The following is a 24,892-nucleotide window of genomic DNA, read 5'->3' on the forward strand; positions in this document are numbered from 1 at the left end:
GTTTATCAGTCTATCATTTAAATTACCTCTCAAATAGCTTTTGTTATTTCTGAAGCATTTTCAGTCAGCATTAGCTTTTAATTGAGCTATTTTTCAAGAATCAACGAATCATAAGTTGTTCTTTCTACATATTTTAAATGATTTAAAGGGTTAGTTCACCCAAAAATGAAAATTCTGTCATTAATTATTCACCCTCATGTCGTTCCACACCCGTAAAACCTCACTTCTGTGAGATATATATTATATATATATATATATATATATATATTCAGTTACTTAACACTCGGGGGTCGGCGGCCTTGTTTTGTTTCCTTGCTTAGGCCTGCTGTTTACACACTGGGTTTTTGCTGCTTGTTCACTAATTGTTAATTTAACTTAACTTAGTTAAGTGAATTTAATTCCATGTGTTAAATTCACTTGAACAAAACTGAGTGCAAATACTGACTACACTATTGTTTTTCAGTGCATTTTTCGTTGTTTTTCATAAGAACGGGGTCCTGTACAATAACGACAATAATCAGCAGATGGCAGCATTTAACTTTTTCTGTCCGAGTCCACCTGTCAGAGAGGACCGTGCGTCAGACCTCACCTTATCTGTGTCCCGCCCCTGACGTCGCAGACACACATTCATTCACGCGCTCATAAGTTTGAAAGCAAAGCCTAGACTCTCAGCTCAACTCCACCTGTCCGTTACTGAGTAACACTGCAGTCACTTTCTTTCGGAAATCTATAGCACAGCTCTTGTAGACGTCCGTCTTGCTATGAGGACTTGCGGGAGGCGATAAGCGTGCTGTCCTGTCCGAGTTATTTTGGAGTAATCGACTGAGCGGAGAGTTTTTGGCGAAGCGAATTGTCGACATTTGAGTGCGCGCGCTCGTCGCGAGAGGGGTAGAAGAATGTCGCGCGAACCGGAGGAGGTGAATAAACTGACCGAGAGCACTTACAAGGTGAGAGAAAAGACACTTGCCTCACGACAAAACACCAATGTTATTCACCTGTTGAGATCACAGAGGCTGGGTTAAGCGTGAAACATCCACATATATGAAGACATATCAAACACGTCGATAACAGGTTAACAGTTAGGACATTTCTTGATTGAGATGGTCATTTTGCTGGTTAAGAAACTTTTAACCTGGTCAGGAAACTTTTAGTCAAACTGGGTCGTTTGATGTTTAAGCTGGTAAAGCTGAAGAAGACAAACACGATTCTCTTCAGGTTATTCAAATTTCGGGTTGTCATTGAGCCACAGGTGGGTTTTTACCACAGCACATATGGTTGTCAAATGATTTATTGACACACCCAAATGAGTCAGAAATGAATCCTAGATTAAATCATCCAGGGATTTAGTCACACAAGTATACTGATACTGTTTTTACCTATTGGGAATGTATTTTATTATCACTCCACCCTTGTGTGAATCAAATGCTTTATTTCCCTTTACAGCTAGCCAAAAACAGGCTTAATATTAGCACAACCAGATATAAATTAATTTGTCTGAATCAAAGAGAGGATATCTCGCAACCACATGTAATATCACATTTCATATATGATGCATTATTTTGTGTTTTCTGGTATTCTGCAGTTACGTCCTAATCCTAAAATGTACCCTTTCATTTTCTTTACAATATAAAAGGAAGAATAATAATAATGATTTTGGGGCAGAATATGACCCAGGCTCGTTCTTGACATTTTCCATGATGTATACTGATATTGAGTAACTTTACTCATAGAGACATACAGTATATCCCACACTGTAAAAAAGAAAGTGTTGACAAAAGTTAAAAAGTCAAGGCAATGTGATACATTCAAAAAAATTTAATTCTCTCAACTATTGTCATAATAATTTTCCTATGTCCATATTTCATTTTGGTAATTATATAGTTTTATAGGCATGAAATTGTAGGGAAGGACTTGATTTTGTCCATGGGGAATCGATTGGATGATTGTGGTTTTTCTATTGGTGGATCTCATGTGAGTAACAGGTTGTCCCGCCCCCGTGCCGGTAACCTCATCGTCCTGCAAGAGGAGCGAAAGTTATTTTGATTAAAGATTATGAGACGCATGAATAAAAAAAAATAGTAATGTGCACGGACAAATCATTTATAATAAATACTGCAATATTCCATTTTGATTTCATGTTTACTTTAATATGTGACGTGACCTGTGCTATCTTTACCTCTGAAGGAGTAGGTAATCATCCTACAATGCAAAGATATCTGAGAAATAGTTTTAAAGGTTGTAGACAGACCACAGCATGTGACACACAATCCTCAAGAACAGTGAACAAATGTAGAAAAGATGAGCACTTAACATCACAACACAACAAATAATGACAAAACATCAAACATTTAAATAAAGAAATGAATGCATTATTTATTTAAAAATGAAAATTCTGTCATTTATTCAACCTCATATCGTTCCTATCCTGTATGGCAGGGGATCTCAACCTTTCTGACTTCATATAAAATATTTTAGAGCTTGGCATAGCTAGAAAGATGTATATATTTGTCATAAAAATAACCAAATACTAAGAAATATCTTGATATTTTTAAAATAGTTTTAGCTTATTTTAATGCTTGTATTGATTTATTGAAAATGTCCCCTGGTTGAGAACAACTGCTCTATGACTTACAGTACTTTACTCTGAAAAATGATGACAGAATTTTCATTTTTGGGTGAACTAACCCTTTAATATTTCAGAAACATTGTTGAATTTGAAAATTTTTGTTTAGACAGCTGTGTTCAACTAGTTGGGACAACATATCAGGGGAATTCTGTTGGTGTAACATGGGTTTATAACATAGTTTATTAAGTAAAAGTAATTAAGTAAAATTAGGTAAAAAAAAAATATATATTTTTTTTTTTTACAGTGCAGGAGTAACGGGACAGATATAATAATATTTTCTCAAAGTTCGGGAAGGACAAGTTTACAGGTATTTTGTGGTCCCTGATTTTACAGTATAGCTGTGCCACTGAATGAACACTTTCATTGGGAGGAGGTTTATTATCAGAGACCCGCACCCACGTCATATCTGTCCATGAATGTGTCATTCAGTTTCATTACAGTATAACGTCAGCTGTGCCTCCTGTCATACGGAGTCTCAGGCAGTTCAGTACGTGTCAGGGAGTGGAGAGGAGTGGGCCGTCTTCATGAATTGAGAATTAGTAAGCATTAAGCAAGCACATAAATGCCGCTTAAAGTTCAGTAAATACAACCAAGCCCAAATCTTCACTAGTGATTCATTCAAATCTCTGCTTCCTCTATTACTTCAAAGAAACCAGGATCAAATGCAGCGTTGGCACCTATTAAAACACATGGTACTTTTGCTCAGGAACTGATCCTGTTGTGAAAAGCAGTAGATTCCTGCAGTTCTCAACTTGAGTCTAAACTTCATTCTCCCTAACTTTGTCATTCCCATGACGTCACTATCAGACTGTCTCATCGACTCGAGGTAGTTTGCAATATAGACGTGGAGCGGTGCATATGAATTTTAATTCAAGATTTATTCCACACACTCTCGCTCCTGACAGAGGAGGAACAGGCACAGCACCTCAAACCCTGAGATGTGCAACCTGTGAGAACATCTACAGAAAGTATCAAGTGGGTCGACTCATGAATGGATATTTCTCACACTCAATTTCTTCTTGAAGGTCTCTCACAGGATGTGTGCGCAGAGTTTTATAAAGCTGATGATTGGCTCTCTAAGGCCACATTTACATTGCATGCTTCAAGTGACCCAATTCTTTTTTTTTTTTTTTCCTCCAATGTGGCACAGGTCGGATATGACCCACGAACGTGTAGGGTTGTAAAATGGCAGAAAATTTCCTAAACTTTCCGTGGGTAATTAAGCTGGGGAATTTTGGAAATTTTCCAAGTTGTAAACCTAACAGGAATTTACAGGAATTAATTGGAAACTTGGGATAATTTATACAAACTGCATAATATGCGAACATAAATATAAAAATTTAGTTTGGTCATATGCAGAGATGCATGCAAACTAATACAGATTTAAAAAATTACATTTTTGACTTGATTTATTTGTGAGTATAACTTTTAACCAAGATTATGCTGCAAGATGTTTTTTCCCAACTACATTTAAGTTCCCTGTTATAGGCTAACCTGCAATGTTGCAAATTTCCAGTTTATTCCCATTAATTCCCATATATTCCCGTTCATTCTCATGGAAAGTTTCCAACTTTTGCAACCCTACGAACGTGTAAGCAGGAAAAAAAGCATGTGGATTCCGATATTCTCAGATCGGTTTCAGGCCTCATTCATATGTGGAAATAAATCTGATATGAATCGGATACATGCATTTGCGTCTGCCTTGTAAGCAGACAGATCAGATATTCCCATGTCAATGTGAGTCGTACGTCATTAAAAAAGCGACATCGACTCAGGTGGACAACTGCGATCACGTGACTCTTTTCAATGGTAGTAAGGAGGATGAAGGCTCAACCCAGTGTTTTGCTGACCTTTAAAGATGGTGCAGAAAGCAACATCTTTTATTATAATTTCGTTTGCGTCCATTGCAAATCGCGCCGTTTTTGCTTTCTTTTCAGCCTAAGCTTTTCCGGGTCAGTACATCTACCTCGGGTTGTTTCGCCAAGTGTATAGTATAAATGCAGATCTCGGATATGGGTCACTTATAGAAGATGTAAGATGGTCGTCAAAAAAATCGGAATTGGGCATCAAGACCTGCATTGTAAATGAAGTTGTTCAGTGATTTTAATCTGCTGCTGCCCACTACTCAAGATATCTGTGAATATATTCATAAATTGTCATGTGAAATAACTCATTATTAGCATATTATGTGTATAATACTGTTAGCAAAACACCGAAGTGCCTTTAAGGCAAGTCTACAAAAATACTGGGCCAAAACGGTGGGGAAAATAAGAGCCCAAATTAGTTTCAGAGGGTGATGTTTAATTAGTGCTTCTCTGATTAACACAAATATGTAAAATTTGTTTTGCTGAAAAATATTGTTGCTGAGCAACTTGACCAATTTTTCACCTGAGATCATGACACTCTGAACAGCATACCTGAGTTCAGTTACCCAAGACTAATTAGAGACTTTCGGTTTCAGTTTTCAGTTTAATGAAAACTTTAATTTTGGTTTCAGTGTTATTGTCTGTATTTAAGACCAAACTGGAAATTGGTCCAACAGCTTGTTCTGACTCATGGATGGAGCATGTGCCACTCATCACACAAAATGAGTTGATTTGAAAACACAACTTGTTTATCCACTAATTACAAACCAAAGTTATCCATTAAAATTGAACCAGAACCAGGTTGGAACTCAACAGTTTGTAGTTTGTCAAGGCTTGGGTAGATACTAGACATGTTTATCACCTTTTACAATAACAATAGCATACTAACATACCTAAATATGTTGTTATGGGCAAAAGCAGAAGCATTCTGCACTTTGATATACCCCTGCATGCACCGAACATTAAAGCAGAAACATTTTAAAATGGGACTGAAGAGGTTGTTTCATGGACAGAACTGTCTCAGTCCACATAATGTCATGATTGCGACTGATTACATCAGGATTGCTCATGCCAACATTTTAACCATTTCCTCTATTTGAAATTCCTCTTCACAGAATGTTATGGAACAATTCAATCCGGGGTTACGTAACCTCATAAACCTGGGAAAGAGCTACGAGAAAGCTGTTTCAGGTGAGCCTTACCTTTCAATAACTTCCATATAGCATTGTTCTATATTTTAAGCATTGTCGGGAATTGTAGGGCTGCATTGTTTTATGAAACATTTGGTTATTTGTGAGTCTCTATACTCCATTTATTAGTGGTTGATAATAAATACTGAGTGTTTAATGCTGATATCCAGAGAGCAGACTGACAGATTATGGCATTATAAATACACATCTGGCCAAAAGTTTGAAATAATTAAGATTTTTAGTGCTTTTGTAGGAAGTCTCTTCTGCTCACCAAGTCATTTATTTGATCAAAAGTACAGTAATAATAGTAATTTTCTAATTTAATATATTTTATAATGTAATTTATTACTGTGTTCAACGCTGAATTTTCAGCATCATTACTGCAGTCATCAGTGTCACATGATCCTTCAGAAATCATTCTAAAATGACACATCCAATATTCACGTCTCCTGTTTTTCCTGGGAAAATAAAAATCATTCCAATTTATTAAGTTTTTAATAATGGCAATCAAATACAAATCTAAACAAAGGGTAGATCTAATGATTGATACTTGCAAAATAACACCTAAAACATAGAGATGAATTATGGAAAGGATGGAGATTTCCTTTTTTGTGTAACATCCCTCACTCCCACATATACCCTTTCTTCAGATTGCTACTGAGTAGGTCTACTGAACAAAAGGTAGGTTTCATCGAATCTTGAACAAATGTATTACTGCTTGAGGAATAGGGTTAGACATAATAAACATACTCACAGACAAAACACAACACCTTTTATACAGCTTGTTGTGCCTGGACTGACTAAAAAAGGTTCAAGTTTTTCCCTTTGCCCTTTTCTGCTATAAACCCAGTGGTAAGGCATTGACTATGTCTACATGTACCCCCATAATGCGATTATTGTTTAGGCAATATTGCTATTAAACTTTACCTCATTTAAACTCAATACTTCATTGATGTGATTAAGTTGATGTGATTAAGCTCATAATCGCAGTAACCATAATCATAGTAAAAAATGTGGCTTATTCCAATTTTAATCACAATAAACTTGTGTTGTCAAAAATATTGATATTTCGATATTGAAATAACTGAAATGGTTCCAATACTCCTTTTCTGCAGTATCGATACACCAATATCAGCTGCACATTCTTGCTCTCTCTTCTCTCTGGTAAATTGACACACACCCGCCTCCTCTCACTCACTCTTCTCATTCGCTCTGGTTGAATAGTGCTTGTATTGTGTATAATTGTACTCATTCCCGCAGGTTTCGCGCTCGCACCAAAAGCACAAATTGATTTCTTTTTCATGGCTTATTAGGCTTAAATGGTCAAATACATACAAAATATGTCAAAATGCCCATCTTACCGAGTATTCAGGTAAATACAGTCAGTTTTGGAGTGTAAATAGTTGAGAGAAAACACGTTGCCTTTTAGTATATTGGATCCGTGCATAAGCTCTTAAAGGTGCTGTATGCGATTTCTCAAATTTGTTGTTGAACACTGTTGATATTTGAAATCAACCTAAACAAACCCACCCCTCTCTTCATTGCTCCGCCTCCAAAACTCACACTCCAATCCTAACCACCCTGCCCCAAGTCAATCTTGAACTCCAGCCCAATCGCTGCTGGCATGCGAGGCGAAAGCACTATCAATGACGCTAAACACCTCATTCTCTAGCAGTCGTCAGTGTGCAGTGGTTTAACAGCAAAACTCTCACTATCTGGCCACTGTTACACACGCAATGCGAGAGTGGATGTCTGTTTATCACAGCTGACGCGCAACAAAATGAAGCTTCACGAAAAATAAAGTGCAGATGATGAACGAATATCAAGGAAGCACAAAAAATGAACATACAGTACACAAGAGTAATACAAACATGTGTTTGTTGTTAATCGCCAACAGAACAGCAGCTCCAGACAATCAAAACCCAGTGTTACTTACATGATAAGGAATCAAAGCAGCCTCCGCGTCTGTTTTCAGGCCTTCTGCTTAGCTCTCTCCAGCGCTGGAAAGCTTTTCTAATATAAATGCGGGTCCTAAAGCGCTTGCCCAGTCATAAACCTTCATTCCAGTGATATTCTTTTGAGCTCTTTTGTATTGTCCCATCTCTCATACTGCAGGGTTTTTTGTTGTTGTTGTTGTTGTTGTTGTTTTTTTTTTGTTTTGTTTTTTTTACAAATCTCTCTTTTGCTCATTCTCCTCGACCGTCATACGCCCCCTAATTCTGATTGGTTAGATGTTTGTTGTCGGTATCAGCCGACTAACTTCCAAACAGTGTATTTGAAATACTACCGAGTCCACCTTTAAAGTGACAGCAGTCTAATAAACCTGCTGCTTTCTGTCTACAAAACAAAAGACAGAAAATCACTCGCTGTTCTTGACTGAATAACTTTTGAAACTTTAATTGTTAGCATTAATCTGAATTTAATTTTTACAGTGAAAACTATCCAGTGTTATTTTACATTTGATTATTTTAAATTCTGTAGTATTTCTTACCCGAATACTACTGTTAGACCCACCTGAAAAACTTAAAACCATGTTTAAGTCATTTGTCTCTCTTCATTCTGTTGTGTTTATTTGTTCTTATTTTATTACTGACTGTTTACTCACTTTTTTTCTTTTTGTAAATTTAGGTAAACGATTCAAATAAAGCCTTTCTGTGCTGTGTGTAAGCTATTGCAACAAAATTACCCAAATTATCAAAAAAAAAAAAATTGAGAGAATAACAAATTATCTATATGACAGTATATAGTATATGGCCGTTTTCCCCGTGGTATCGAATATTGATGTTTTTCAAGGTATCGTATTGAAGTTGGAAATTCCATTATCATGACAACACTACAATAAATGGGCATGTAAACACTTTAATCGCATCTATTCCACCAAAAAGTGCACTGTGCTTGTGACGTACACAAATGAATGTTTGGAGTGCTAAAGAAACTGAGTTCATGTCGACAGTGTTGTCAGCTTTTAAAAACGTGTCTCTAGACAGCCGTGTACTGTTGTGCTCCATCCAGATATCTCCTTCTTTTTGAATAGCTTTTGAGAAGTTTTTTTTTTTTTTTTTTTTTTTGATCAATGAGACTTTTACAGATTGATGAAGCAAAATAATTTTATCATAATATTATACTCAAAATGTACTCAAAAGCATTTGAAAAACTTTAAAAAGCCTGTCTGTAGATTTTTGAATTGACACAAGACACCTCTGTTAATTGGAAAATTGGGAATGGTGATCATCCAATGCAGCTATATTGTTTTATAACTAATATACAATGTGCAGCATGTTGTAAATATAGAAAGCGAAACAAATATCTTTGGCTCGGTAGAATAACACTCATTCTTATCCTCTCTTTGCAGCCATGGCTCTGGCTGGGAAGCAGTACTTTGATGCTGTATCTAAGATCGGGGAGAACGCAGCCGTATCTCCAGTGTCCAGGGAACTGGGTGAGTCACGGCTAATGCTTTTTATTGAGAACTGCATGAGCACTTTTCCATTTACTCTTCCTATAGTGCCAATTCTCATGTGTAGAGATGTGAAAATGTTAAGGAGGATTATATAGTGTCTTTGTTTTAGAGTTCACAAAAGACAAACATCTACTGTAGCAATCACTTCAGTTCATTTGGTTGTCATTAGTACTGAACACTCGAATAAACATATAATCTTTCATTATCACTAATTCCTCTATCGTGTTAAAGATAACATGGGTCATAATCTGACGTTGTGATAACGTACAGGAATGTGCCATAAAGAATGTTATGTGTCCGAGTCACGGTTCAGTTTCATGTTCTGTTCAGCATGTTTGTTGACATGGCATTGTGTCTGCCAGATCATAATAATGGTGGATATGTTGCATTTATTGACTCGTGTCATGTTTGAGAAATCAGCGTTGATAGCACATGCTCTCACGTGTATTCACAGCCTGTTTTTTGAAAAACTGTCTGTGAAACAGAATGCATTATGAAACTAATGTATGCAATAACAAGAATAAACATTTCAAACAACGCTATGCAACATTGTTGTCACACGACTTCAGTACATTGCTTTCCCGGGACCAGAACAAAACTACTGAGTGTGCTCCTGAAATTAGTGGGAGTGCTCTAGTTGTTCAAGTGCAGAAATTATGTGTAGGTAATTAATGGCATTTACATTAAATATTCTTGTAGAGTAGGAGGTTGAATTTTGAATACATTAATTGGTAATTGCTTTAACCTCAGTGGTATAGAGTCATTATGAATTATTATGAAAAGTCATTTAAAAATATTATGCATGATATGACTACAGTGTTTCAATCAGCCGAATAAGGAAGTGTTGTAAAATGCTGTCTACTGTTGCTAAACTGCGGGACGTGCTTGATATTAAATAGTGTTATTAAAAGCGCATTAAGCCACAAAAGAGACACCGTTACCCAGGTGGCTTTCTGTGTGCACACTCCGAGTCGGAGCCAAATGCGTATAAGCAAATGGGCTTTGGATATGCAGTGGATTTTGTCTTAAGTAAATGTACACAGTTGAAAGAGAAAAAGTGTGTGTAACAGTATATTGGATCTGTGCAGCTCTTAAAGTGACAGCAGCCAAATATACTTGCTGCAGTCTGTGTCATTAATGATAATCAAACAACAAATGACAAAGGAAAATCACTCACTAATCTTGACTGAATAACTTAAGTAGTTTTAAGAAGGATTAATCTATATTTAATGTGTACAGCAAGACTATGCAGTAGGACTGGGTATTGACACAATTTTCACGATTCGATTTCTATTCACATGCTTTCGATTCGATATCAATTATTTTGGATGTAGTATATCAGGTACAGTACATGGCAAATTTTCTTGAGGGGAAAAAAATCTCTCAACTAATGCTGTAAACCACACATGGGAGTCAGTTGGTACTACATTACTATAATATTGAAGGTTAAAATTAACTAACTTATATTCAAACACTCGATGATGTTTTTTATAATATAGGGCTCGACAATAAGGACTGCCCGATGGCCCGGGGCCAGTGTGAACGATGCTCGGGACAGTAGATGGAACTGTCACTTGCCCGATCGGGCCAGTGCTGTAGGGTGTGCAATATATATCGTCTATGATATCGTAATTGTTGATTTAACGATATGAAATTATCGAGTGTGTCCCTCACTTTACAAAAAACAAACAAAAACACACCCATTGAGTGCACGCATACACTATGTGACGTAGTCCAGTAGTGCGCGTGCATATTTAGAGTGCACGCTTTCACAGCGTGATTTAGTCTACTGAAATGCCTTTAGAATGCCCCAGAATTCAAGATAAGGGGCAAAAATGACCCTGTATATCTTTCATATTATATCATTTAATATAGTTAACCAATATTAAACAAAGAGCGCCTTTGTTCTCTAAATATCGGCACGATTACAAATGTGATATTGATTTTATACAGCGTACAGTTTAATGAACAATAACTGAATATCAAGTGACTTACATTTCAAACACCAAATCACCTGTTTCGCTCTATTTCACCCACGAAAATAGTTCCAAACAAAGTCCACACAGCATTGTTTTGCGTCTCTGAGCAACACTTCCTGAATGAATCAGCCGTTTGAATGAATCAGTTGAATCGCAATGATTCACTCATTAACAGTGATTCACTGCCACCTACTGGCGGGTTTAATTTCACGTTTAATATGTCTGTTCATTTTTTTTAAATAATTTCGAGTAACAGTATTTAACATTTTATATTTTCAACATTTCAAAACATTATTTATGCATCTGTAACTGCTGTTGACTGATTAACTTTAATAAAGTTTAATCTATAGTAATATAGTTAGTTATACATTACATTACAATTTCTGTACCTGAAAATCTCCTGTTTAAACCTACATGAAAAACTTGAAAAGCGCCATTTATTTCATTTATATGTTTGTTCTGTTGTATTTATTTTTGCTATTACTCATAATTTGATTATTTGTTACTATTTTATTACTTACTGTTTATTTGTCTAACAATATTTAAAATTTAAGTGAGTTAATGTAGTAGTTTTTGTTATCAAAACCCTATTTATTAATTAAGGTTACATGTATCAAAAACAACAAAAAACAATAACTAGGCTTATTTTATAGGCTCATTTTCTTTTCTTTTTTCTTTTCTTTCTTATTATTTTTTGTTGTGGGGCAAGTAAAAATTTTGGCGGGGCAAGTAAAAATTTGAACCACTGGCCCTACTGGGCCAGTAGAAAAAATCCTTAGCGTTGAGCCCTGTAATAAATAAAGTTTTGAATTACATAATCATATTTCTCCTCCGATTCGTTTTTTTTTTTAGATAAACATTTAAATCGTGGCTGTCATAACTGATTTATTCAAACATGCATTAAATATTGAAGAACATAAAAAATTATAATGAATATGTAACAGGTGCATATATTTATCAGAATGCTGCTCTCTAGAGTTCATTTTTCTAGCTGACTAATAAATTTATGGTCACTGAATATGGTTTTTCTGAGGTAAATGTGACATTACGTGACATTGTTTACAAGCTGTTTTATTGACGTCTTTCCAAGGTTGAAACACTGATTGAGCTATTACACGAGATATGATATGGATTTCGGTAAGTTGTACTGTATCTTTTAACATACCTTCTAATGTTCATTCATGTTTATTTCGTGCTGTAACTGGTATTAAAGCGGAGAGGAGAGGATGTTGCTGCCGCTCCGTGCTGCCGCTTCTCTTTAACTGAGGCACTAAAGCGATCTGTCACGCCACATTAAACCGCACCAAAACGGTATTTATTTTTTGAATCTCATAATAAGATGGACGTCATTTGAAATCTGAGGCTTTGCACAAAGTTTATTGTGATTTATCGGATGGGAGGCACGCTACATGTTCTGTTCATTCATCAATAATAATTTGTTTCTTTGTTCTTATTATAATGCTGACTGTTTACTTGTCTTATGTAATTATTTTGAGGAACTTTTACTTACATTAGTTAACCTAGTATTAGTTTTTGCTGAAGTATCGATAATTGTGAAATTTCACTGAAATTACTCATATCGTGAAATAAGATCATATCACCCACCAATAATTTTGATTCCAATATTGACCAAAAATAATTGTGATTGTTTTTTTGCCATAATTGAGCAGCTCTAGTTTAAGGCTAAGGGAAACTGATCCTACACCAGTTGTTTTGGTCTGCTTCATGCCAGAGCAGGACTTGTAAAACGCAGGTGAGTGAGAGATTCCACCAGATTCGCTTGTGCGGATGTTGGAGGAATTGTAGCCGAATACTGTTTCCCAACTGCAAATTAGGAGACTGACTTTGCAAGGTCACACACGATTACACTTATGCAGGGATTTTGTGTGCGTGTTGACTGGGATAAACTCAGCGAAATCTGCTCGGCCAATATAGACTACTATAATTTCAGCTGAGGCTGCTCTTTTTTTGCATTTTTAATCCAATTTTATTTTTCTCTTGGCAGTCTGATCAGATAATGAGAAGAATGAGAAAAAAAAAATCACAGCTGGTATTATTTTCAGTTTATTAGTCAAGCTAGAAATGGAAGGTTAGGTCAAGTGCATTGTGGGATACAGTATTGCACACAGTGAGCTCCTTTGTTTACTGCACAGTTTGACAAATATGCCATGTGTTCAATGCATACAGATCTTTTGCGCACAATATACATACGGCATACCACAGAAGTGGTTTGGTATTTGGTATCTTTATGTGAATGTCTGGAGTCTCTTGGGATTCCCTAAAGCATTTTAAATGTTTCTTGCATGACAAACGAGTCATCAGTAATTCCAGTTTTACTTCTTGCTCGAACCTACATAGGTTTGTAAAAAACAAATGGTGGAAACTAAATTTGTTGCAATTGTGGAAATGGCATTGCACCTTGGCTGGCCACACCAGTGTAAGTGGTGTCTGTATGTGAACACTTATCAACATCCATGCTTCAAAGTGATGGATTTTCTTTCCTTCGTCTTTTAGTCTGGATGACCTTTCCTTGACCTTTTCCTTTGAGGGCCGTAACATTTGGACATCGCATTAGTGGTTGTTAACACAATGCCCTCCTTATCCATAGGAGATAAGAGTCAAAACTTGCCTCTGTTTGGGCAGATAATGTCCAAACACAGGCCTCGCTTTCCACGTCACCGGTGTTCCTCAGCGACTGGAGCCTCTTGAGCTCTGAGTGCTCGGCTGAGCTGAAACCAGAGCTGCCTTCAGGCAGATGAGCTGACATCAGATAGTCTTGAGAGTCACGGACAGATTGACAACCCCCCTCCAATGAGGTCAGGTGTCAGAGAGATGGAGATGCTTTCATTCTTAACCAGTGGCACCAAAGACAGCACATAATCCAGGTGTCCTCTGTGTTTAAACTGTTAAGCCCAACAGGTGTGACGTCCTGCTCGCTAAGAAAAATGATGGCACTGTCGCTGTTTGTAGGAGGCACCTTGTTTTGTCGTGGCATTTGACGGCGTAGACTTCCAGAGATGGCAGAGCATCAAATTACTCTTGTAGAGTTCACTGGAATATCATTCAAATGCCTGCGTGTGTTTTCATGGAGGTGTGCAGGTATTGTGGAAATGCTGAGTAATGCATGAACGCACATGTGCAGCATGCTTACATTCCTGCTTGGCTACTGTGCGCCTTAGTGGATAAAGAGTCCTCCTTTTACTAGGGATGTGCGCCACGACTAATTTCATTAATTTTTAAATGGAAATTTTGTTACTGACTAGTCGAGTAGTCTAAGAAACCCACAGAAGAAAACAGTCTGTATAAGCGATCCATATCAAACAACCTACTTAATCTGTGAATCTAACAGTCAAAATCCATACTGAAAGCCACTGAAAAATGGGTCATATACATGCACTGTGCTTGGATTACAATCATTGTACAGTAAACATAAGCGTTCAACATTAGCCAACAGAGAAAATCAACTGAATCAATAGGCAGTGCAGGACAAATAAGTACCAACATGATGTTTAAACCAGTATAAAATTTCATACCGGTATTGTCTCTCATAATCGATAGCATAACAAGCCTGTAAGAAAGATCAATTGTTATATGCCAGTTTGACATGATATAGCCTACACAAACCTTTTCCGTCAAAAACTCATTTTGCTCGTCTTACGAGTGGTCGTTTCTGTGAGCCGTGAGTGACAGGGAAAACAAACTGTTGCCAGGTCTGAGGTAAAATTAAATGATTTTGTTTCTGCTCCAGATACACACTTACAAAGTAATGTATTATTTTTTAAAATGTAACATTAACATGATAGTAACTTTGAACATAGCATTTGGGGGGGGGGGGGGGGAAGAAAATGTAAACTACTAGTATTTCCAATGATGACTAGCAGCAGCAGTATAGTTTACATCCCTACATTAAATCAGTGTCATCCAGATTAAGTGGATATTTTAGGAGTGTGATTTATGCTCTTGTTTACCTGGTTACAGAACAAAAACATAAAAAGTGGACTCTGCACTCTTGAATTAATAGTTACTCAACATAGTTTTTTCCCTGCAGTTCACTCTTACCAGTTAACACTTACACTACCATTCAACATGTTGAGGTCAGTAAGGTTTTCAGAAATACAGTAAAAACAGTAATACTGTGAAATATTATAAAATAACTGTTTCTTTATTTTCATTAGTTGCAGCTTTAATGCTCATATCATAAGGACCTGATTAGTTTGTGCCCCACGACCAAAACCCCAGCTCTTCCTGTATCCTCTAGGCTGCTTTTAAATACTTTTTTTTTTTCTTCTTCTTTCTTTCTTTCTTTCTTTCTTTTTTTTTTATGCCCTTCCTTCACCAACTTCCCTCTGTCTTTTTCACTCGGATGTATGTGTCATTGTTTACGTCCACTACTGATGGAATCCTTGCAATGTGTTTAAATGGAAAGCCTTAAACCCTTGATCACTTGTGGGTAAATCACTGAGTTGCTGTTGTGACGTCACAATCGTGTTGCACTGTGGTCTGTGGATCTATCTGAAATGTACAAATGAGTACAAATAAACTTTCCTCATCCACTTGACGAAGTTGAACGCACTTCAAAATGGTGGCGGGGATTCACCCGAAGGGAAGTACTATGGGAAGTTCATGAGTGTATGTATAAAAGTTGAGTTAAACACAGCCCTGAATTGCTCTTGCTGCCTTTAACCTCAAGACGCTTTTGACAATATATAACCATGTTTGCAAAAATCAGAGAGGCAAAGAGAAGTGAATTTGTATGCTATTTTTCCTCTGAAATCCCCTGGCTGCTTCTGTGCTCAAAAAACACTTGGAGCATTGTGATATTACCCTGTGCTTTCATTCAAAACAGTCTTTCTCCTTCCCTATATCACTTCATTTTATGATCACACTGACTGTTTAGACCCATTAAAACACTCATACAGTCGGCAGAACAAAAACATAAAGACACAAAAGATTTAATGCACCATTATAGGCACAATATGTAAGATTTTTGGATTAAATATCCAAAAACCACTAGAACAATGTTATATATTTTGTTGACTTGTGTACTTACATTATCCCAAATGTTTCCAACAATGTTTAAACCCAGAGAAATCAGCCATTTTAACCAGTGTAAAGACAGTGATTGCTGTCCATCAGCTGTGGAGGTGAAGACGACAACTCCCATGATTCCACACTCATTCACGGCTTTATCAAGCTACGCCTTTGTTATTGTTTTGAATAAGCGACCTCTAGCGGCCAAACTTACATACTGTGCCTTTAATGCCGGGTCTGTTTTTACTGAAATATGTCAAAACTCAACTCATCTTTCCTTTATTCCTAATTCTTTGTATGTTTTAATAGATCACACATTATATTTCTCATCTCATCCCTAATTATTCTTATTAGATAGCGTGTTAATGCCTCTGGACAACAAAAAGGTGAAGTGCGGTTTTCTGTTTGTTTTATGTAATGCTTATAGTGGGTCAAATATTTCTTCACTTTGTCAGGAGTGTTTGGGTTTAGTTGACCCCACCTGTTGCCTGGTGTTGTCTTTCGGGAAGAACACACAAACAAAGCAGGAGTGAACCACAGCCCAGGAAGATGCAAATCAGCCTCCGTGTTTCTAGAATGACACAATCCTCTGCTTATCATCATTGTGCATCAGGGCATGAGTCTTTAAGCCAGGAGATCAGCCCACTCCTGACACATTTCATTTTTGCCAGTTTTGCTTTTTTTAAACAGACTGAAGGATGTTATGAACCAGCTTTGAGACTTTCTTTTTTACCAATCCGCTTGTGTTTGCTTTCCCTCTGATTGACTACACTGATATTTCCACCTTTTGTGTAAAACACCTGAACCTTCTATGAAAAAGGATTTGTTCAGCTACAAAAGAAAGTCATTGTGTACTCATACCTTCATGGTATTAAACCCACAGACTAGGGTTGCCCGAATAATCATTAAAAGATTTCAATCACAACTCAAACATCCACGTGATCTTATTCCTAAATGACGATGATTCGGCTATGTTTATTAAATTTTTGACAAGTACGATCACGGCGAACATTCAGATTTGTGTTGGCTCTGCGTTGAGCCAGAGAGAGCAGTTGTCATGTACAGATATGAAACAGCTTCACAAACACACAGTATCATTATTTCTTTGTTAAAATAATTCAAATGATCACAGAAGTTACTGGGATAAAAGTTTATAGTTTGGATATAAACTCTGATGTTAAGGGTAGCGATCAAAATAGATAAAATCAGCTTTTGAAAGTAACGACTCTTCAATTAAAGATTGAATCAATTTTAATTCATTACACCAGTAGGTGGCAACAAGTGACGGTTAAAAAATTTGTCGTTGAATCAATCGAAAACGCTGAGTCATTCAGTAAGGAAACAAGTGAAGTCATTGAATTGTTCACTTTTTAAATATTTTGAATCAATTCAAATTTTAAATGGACTGCAGAAATTAACATTTTGTCACAACCTCTTGTAAATTACATGTTATTTTTAGTTGTCTATTCAGAATCATGGTAGAATTTTGATCTCTTTAAAAAAAAAAAATGTGATTCTCAGTTTATCCAGAATCGTGCAGCTCTACCAAATGCTGTTATATTCCAGTGTAACACAAAAGGAGAACTTCTGAAGAATCCTCATGCAGATCTTCTCGGTGTAACCATGACTCTTGACAGTCACTCTAAGAAGGACAAAAAAGCATGATAAAAGCGGTCCATACAACTCATTCTTTATATAACCAAGTCATCTGAAACTATACACTAGCTTTGAAATTTGTACATTCAGTTTAGAAAATCAGTGCAGAAATGGACCACACCAGGTTTGACGTCAATGATGCCAAATGCCAGTCGTTCTCAAATGTCTTGGCTAAATGCAGACAATTTTCCTTGTAATTTCAGTCTGTTCCTCATTGTAGACTTCAGAACAAGACTTCAATATGGTGCTTTCATGATGGTTTTTGTCCTTTTTGGAGCTTGACAGTATTTATTGTATATAAAAGAGCTGTGTAAAAGATTCTACAGAAATTTTAACAGCATCTAGGTTTGGCGCAACATGACATTGAGCAAATATTGACAGGATTTTAATTTTTAGCATAGCAATTCCATTCTGATATGATTCGGGTCATTAAACTGAATAATACCGAAGTTTATTGAAGTATAGTGTTTATAAAAGAATAGGTGTTCTTTTTTTTAGCGTCATTGTTGATTGTTGATTTTTTTTTTTTTTTTTTTTTTTTTTTTCTCTCTCCACAATGTCACCTGCTCTGGTGTCCACACCCCTCTTGCTTGATTTGTGTAACAGTGAAAGCAGCAGTGGCCTGCCGGTCCCCGACACACACACACACACACACACACACACACACACACACACACTCCCTCACTGGTGCCACAAAGGAAGCTTTTTACCAGGACGTTCTGGTGACCTTTAGTCTCCTGTGTTGTTTGAACTGTGCTTAGCAAGGCTAGCCACAGGACAGCAGTCAGCACACATACAAATCAGCCCCAGAATTATTGCTTGTTTGTGTCAGTTTAGCCCTTAAACTTAGATCATATTGAGTAAAATCTAATTTCATTTGAATAAACAACTCAGTCCATGTTATGCATTAGTTGGTGCATTCTTTGGGAATCAAACCCATTAGCTTATTTAGCACCCTGATCTGCCAGTCACAAGTCACAATCTTCATTTACTTCATTAATACCCTCACGTCATTCAAAACCTATAAGACTTTCATTCTTCTTTGAAACACAAGACTTTTGGGACCAGATTTACTAAAAAGGGCAAATTAGCGCAATTCCAAAAAAGTGCGGATGGGAGTGGATCTACTGATGACTCAGAAATTAAAGAACATTTCCATAATGACCAACACAATCTACCAAGGGTTTTGGGCGGTAAATAATGGCACAAATACCAGTAAATTGACTAGCGTAAACCTTAGTAAATTACCTTGCATGATTCATTTAAATACTCTCCTCCCATAAATTTTGTGTCTGAAAGGGAAACTCCTACAAATGCATATGCAATAAGGTCAGCCACAAAAATAACTGTCATGCTTTTTAGCACTATTTTTTTCACTGCTTGTCTAGTAAATCCTATTAGTAGTTTTTTAACGGCAAAAGAGGGTTTGCACTGGCGCAAGCTGTTAGTAAATCTGGCCCTTAAGCTGGGTACACACTAAAAGATTTTTAAAATGTGAGAGACCACAAACATGAGGACAAAAAAATCCTAGATTTAACTGTTTTGCTCCTGTAGTGTGTGGTGTGCCGTGATGTGACAAAGACAACACACCACACACGAACAGATTTTCAACCAGAGTCCCGACTGTGAACACGGGAAATCTCGCAAAATCTCGAGACATCCATTGCAGAAGCTATTTCTGACCAGCTCTTCTCCTTGTCAAGTCTATTGTGGTATGTTTTACAGGACACGTTGTATAAACACTCATGCTCTTGCCACAAATCGACAATCTGATCCTCCATCTCTGCTGTCCAAATCCATTTAACTTTGTGCTGCACCATGACTGCGTTTGTTATGCTTCCATCTTCTGTCAGCTCGCTTTCTGATTTGATATTGTTTCTTTTCACGTGACGCCCTGTTGGTACAAGAGTTGTTTATTGTGATCATTACTATTAATAAATAATTTTTTAATGCTGCTGTTGATGCTATTTTCACGGCAAGTCTAGCAATGTCGCCCCGTAACCGTGGAAAAATCACTGCGACACACAGCCTCTTGTGACTCAAGTACTCCTCTCATGGGATCTGCTATCCTAGTATACGTTGCTTACTAAGAGCAGTTATCATTTGTGTAAATCCATCTAGAAACGGTGTGGTTGAAAGCCGTGAGTTTTGATTCATTGCAGACACACTGGTTCTCTGTTTCATGCTCATTGTAGCTGGAATGTTTGCTGTTGTTGTCTTTGATAATACAGAAGCGTTGGATGATCTATTGTATCACAGAATAACTGTCGACTGTAAAGCGCTGGTCATGTCGCTGTTATGTCTCTGCAGTCATTGTCTGCCTGCAGCTTTTGTTCTTAGCAGTGGAAGTTTCTGTGTCTGACTGGGTGGCACCTACAGCTGCCATGATCAAAGTCTGTGGGTGGAAACACATTACCCCTCCCATCACAATTCATCCTGCCATTCACCTTCAATTACTATAACATTCAAATTCAGGTGGCTTGACCAACAAGCTCTGGCCCTTATGAATCAATAAAATGCTGAGCAGATTTGTCATTTGTCAGCTAATCTTTTATACCTTTTTGAGGATTCCCACGATCATGGTAAACCTGGAAATGTCAGAGAACTGAAACTTTCTCAGGACTTTTGGGCCTGAGAAAAAGATAGAAGCTTGAAAACGCTAAAAGTTAGAAGTTTTTAGGTATGCTATATAGGCTAGATATGGCTTTTTGTGAGTCTCCTTTAAATCCTTTATCAGAAGTCATTGGTTAAAAGGGCCTTTCTGCAACTTTTTGTATGTAATAGGGCAATTATGTTTTGGTATATAACAATTAATTTGTTTGTGAGATTGCATAAATGCTTTAAATCAGAGGAGCCCAAACTTTATACTGTGATGGGCCAAACTTGATTGAGGGTCATGGCTGAGCCACAAATAAATGCTGCATTATATTAAACTATATTATATTAAAATTCTATTTTTTTTTTATATATATATATATATATATATATATATATAACATTTACTTTTTTATTAAATTCATATTAAATTTTTTTCCTCGATTAATTCGAATTTATGTTTTGCCTCAATTTTATTATTTTTTGAATCGAGAAATCGCGATTTTGAATAAAAATGTTAGCAAGCGTTCAATTAGACATGTTGAAAATACAGCAGTGATAACCGTATTAGGATAAGAAAATGATCCGACCTCAGGATGGCGCCGGCGTGCCTGATTAACCGCTCTCATGTGACGCCCTATGAACGGAGAACACATCACTAGTCTTGAGCGGCTGTTCATTCAGAAATGCGTTATTGCATCATAAAAATGAGACGCAGGCAGTGGAATGAGAAAAAAGGCAAAGTTATTAAACGCGAGTTGAGCTTTTTTTTTTTTTTTTTTTTTTAACTCTACTGCTGTGTTTTTACAATGCCATTTCATGGGCGAGACGCTGCAAAAGACACAAGACAAGTGCAACACCTAAACATGTCCGCCAAACATAAAAACAGTAGGACAAATAGCGCAATGGAATGCAAAAACCTGTAAACCTGTTTGATATTTCATGTTTGCATGATGGTAACAGGCTGAAAGCTGCTGTTGTTTTCTGTTTTTACAACGCATTTTCTGTTAATAATAGCCTTTTACTGGTGTTATTTATTGCTGTTTTCTTTTATATTATTTCTGAGTAGGATGTGTTTAAGATAAGTTTGTACAACATTTGCCTTCATATTTCAGGCATATTTCTGCAAAGATATTTAACAAATTGTTTTACATTTACACCATGTTGATCACTTCATGTGTGGTGCACTTGGAATGGAACTTTTTTTAACCAGATTGTTAATAAAGAGAATGTTACTTAAATCATAATGTAGTCAAGTTTTTAAGTTGACTAGTTAAAAAAAAAAAAAAAAATCGACATTGTGAATCGGTCAATCGTTCTGAAAAATCAAGATTTTATTTTTTTGCCATATTGCCCAGCCCTAATTTAACCTTTTAGAACATGAAGCTACAAGGGGTGGTTTTCACATATTTAGTTTTTTTGACTGTAAAATTCAAAAACAATGTGCTATCTTCAAGTGCAAGGCATAATTTTTTCAGAAAACAAATGGCTTTCGATAAATTACAGTTATTGATCATTACTGTGTGTGGTGAGTTAGTAAATAAAATTTAAATAGACAAAAAAAACGGGAACAAATTTACTGATTTTTCATTTCATAGTGAAAAAAATGAACTATAATACATATATACAAGTCTTTTTTGTGACACTGGGTTGCACAGTTTTCCCTACTTAGCCACTTCCCACATCTTCTCAGAAATCATCCCAGTCGCCTCTTCTGCTGTGTACTCCTTCATTCGCCATGTTTTTGTTCATTTCTTTTATTATTTTATGCAATCCAAAACACACTAACCTGCCGTGCTCCATATCTCTTTGTTCAAATCCTTTCTTCCCGCTCTCCCTGGAAGCTGCTATCATTTGCTGACTGAAAGCATTACCGTTATAACTACCGTAATATGCCATATATTGCTGAAAAGTGCATGTTGTCTACTGTCAGGAGCATTTTTGATAGTACAAACGGTTGAAGAGTTACGGTAACATGAATGCAGCTTGGTTGGGTTAAAAAAGATAAATTGGAAATGAAGTAGTTTCAATGGCATGTTTTTACCTATTCGCTCTGTGACATGACATGGCAGGCCAAATCAAAGGTAATCACAGGCCAGCTTTGGCCTGAGGGCCCTGATTTGAACATCTTTGGAGCTTTGGATCCTGTCAATATGTTTTATGTATGTATGCAGACAGATTTGAAACTATCTGTCCTTTTTGAGTGCCTAGGCCTTGATTCAATCTTACATTACGTTGTTGTTGTTGTTGTTGTTATTATTATTATTATTATTATTATTATTATTATTATTGGACAATATTAACAGTGTTTATGAGAGAGCAGAAGAAACACAGAGAACTGTTTACCGCAGTACACTGCATGTACTTCCTGAACACTGGGCCAGTAAACATCTTGAGACATGGCTCCGGATAGGATGGTTTACACTTTGCTTGGCCTAATCTTTCTTTTATGGCATTGCCACAGGCACACATAAACAAACTCACATGCCTCGAGTGGAGCTGATAAGACATCCAGGCTGAATCAGGGTCAGAGAGCAGATAAAGTTAAAGTGGGTCAGCTGAGGCAGAGAAGGGAACCCACACCTGTTGCTCTCAGGTGGCCTTGTGACTCATGTGACTCGGGACCGAGGCTGGCTTCATGTTCTGGATCTCTGTCCCCGCCCCTCGTCTCATTCACATGGCCTCACCTTGACTTTTTATTTTTCTCAGAGTTTAAACAACATGGTCTGTTTAGCACCACATGGCTAGAGCTGGAGCTTTTGGTGGCCACCACTGACAACTGTATGGCCGATTTAAAGGGATAGTTCACCCAAAAATGAAAATTCTGTCATCATTCACCCTCAAATTGTTCCATTTCTGTATAAATGTCTCTGTTCTGCTGAACACAAAGGAAGATATTTTGAGTTTGTAACCAGGCTGTTTTGGGGCACCATTGACTTCCATAGTAGGAAAAAAAATACTATGGAAGTCAATGGTGTCCCAGAACTATTCAGTTTCCCACATTCTTCAAAATATCTTCTTTTGTGTTCAACGGAACAAAGAAATTTATACAGGTTTGGAACAACCTGAAGCTGAGTAAATTATGACAGAATTCGGTCATTTACTCACCCTCATGTCGTTCCACACCTGTAAGACTTTCGTTTATCTTCGGAGCACAAATGAAGATATTTTTAATGAAATCTGAGAGATTTCTGTCCCTCCACAGACAACCTATGCAACTGATACTTTGATGCTTTAAAAAGTTCATAAAGAGATTTGATTTGAGTGGTTTAGTCCAAATTTTCTGAAGAGACTTGATCACTTTATATGCTGAACAGATTGAATATAGGCTTTTATTCAAATATAAACATTGATCAGTGAGCATAAACAGAAGCTCAACCGAACCTGCTTGACGCGCGAGATGGAACCTCTTCTAGAAGCTCAAACGTGCTTTGTGAAATGAGAATGAACCTCATTGGTTCGTCATGCGAACATGCTTGAGCTTCTGTTTACCACAACTGTTGTGTGAGTTGATGAATATGTGAATATGAGCCTAAATTCAATCTGTTTATCATATAAAGAAAATTTGGACTAAACCGCTCAATTCATATGGATTAGTTTTACGGTCTCTCTTATGAACTTTTTGAGGCATCAAAGTGGTAGTTGCACAGCAGTCAATAGAGGGACAGAAAGCTCTCAGATTCCATTAAAAAGATCTTCATTTGTGTTTCCGAAGATGAACAAAGGTCTTGGAACAACATGTGGGTGAGGAATTGATGACAGAATTTTCATTTTTGGGTGAACTAACCCTTCAAGGCTGACACACTCATACGAAACTCCAAAAAACTTAAATTTTTAATTTCATGGGGACTTTAAAGCACTCTCCATCACAAAAAAAAAAAAAAAAATCCTTCTCAAAAGCTCCCCTCAAACTGCTAAACTGCTACCCTCAACAAAAAACTGTTTTTATAAATAAATAAAAAAAATTGCTTTATATCATGAACAGATTTCATTTGGCTTTCACATTGAGCTTCTTTTTATGAGTTTGAATTGACACGAGGGTGACTAAATGATGACTGAATTTTTACTTTTGTTTTAAATAAACTATTTCTTTAAAAGGGTCATGAATTGAGAAATCAGCTTTTCCTTGAGATTTTGATATATAAGAGGTCATCGTACTATAAGAATATCCTGTAAGTTTCAGAACTGAAAACTTCCTTGTCAGTCCAATAAAAGCTTTTATTGACACCAGGCCCATTGAACGACTGATCCTGGAATGTGCCTATAGATAGGTGAAACGCCGCCTCCGCAGAAGAAATCAACGCCTACTTCATCATTGCAACGTGTGAGTGAGATGAGAAGGAGAGGAGAGTGATACAGGACTAAAAATAACATTACCTTTCAAAGGATCCTAATGCTAGGAATATGGTTATTTATTTTCAACAACATGAATGTCCCAGTTGAGATTTATTTATTTCTATTCGGTATTCACTGTGGATTCTTTGGTAAAT

General features: G+C 36.7%; 1 protein-coding gene across 1 annotated transcript in view; it reads left to right on the plus strand.

Moving 5' to 3' along the window:
- Positions 1 to 583: 583 nt before the first annotated feature.
- The window catches only part of baiap2l1b (BAR/IMD domain containing adaptor protein 2 like 1b), a 71,058-nt gene continuing 46,749 nt past the window's right edge, over positions 584 to 24,892 (plus strand). The window contains exons 1-3 of the mRNA XM_051888692.1: positions 584 to 947; positions 5,607 to 5,682; positions 9,034 to 9,120. Coding sequence (XP_051744652.1) covers positions 897 to 947; positions 5,607 to 5,682; positions 9,034 to 9,120 — 214 coding nt within the window. The 5' untranslated portion in view covers positions 584 to 896. The remainder of the gene's footprint in view (positions 948 to 5,606; positions 5,683 to 9,033; positions 9,121 to 24,892) is intronic.

The sequence above is a fragment of the Ctenopharyngodon idella genome, chromosome 3 (genome assembly GCF_019924925.1).
Source record: "Ctenopharyngodon idella isolate HZGC_01 chromosome 3, HZGC01, whole genome shotgun sequence".
NCBI classification, from domain to species: Eukaryota; Metazoa; Chordata; class Actinopteri; order Cypriniformes; family Xenocyprididae; genus Ctenopharyngodon; species Ctenopharyngodon idella.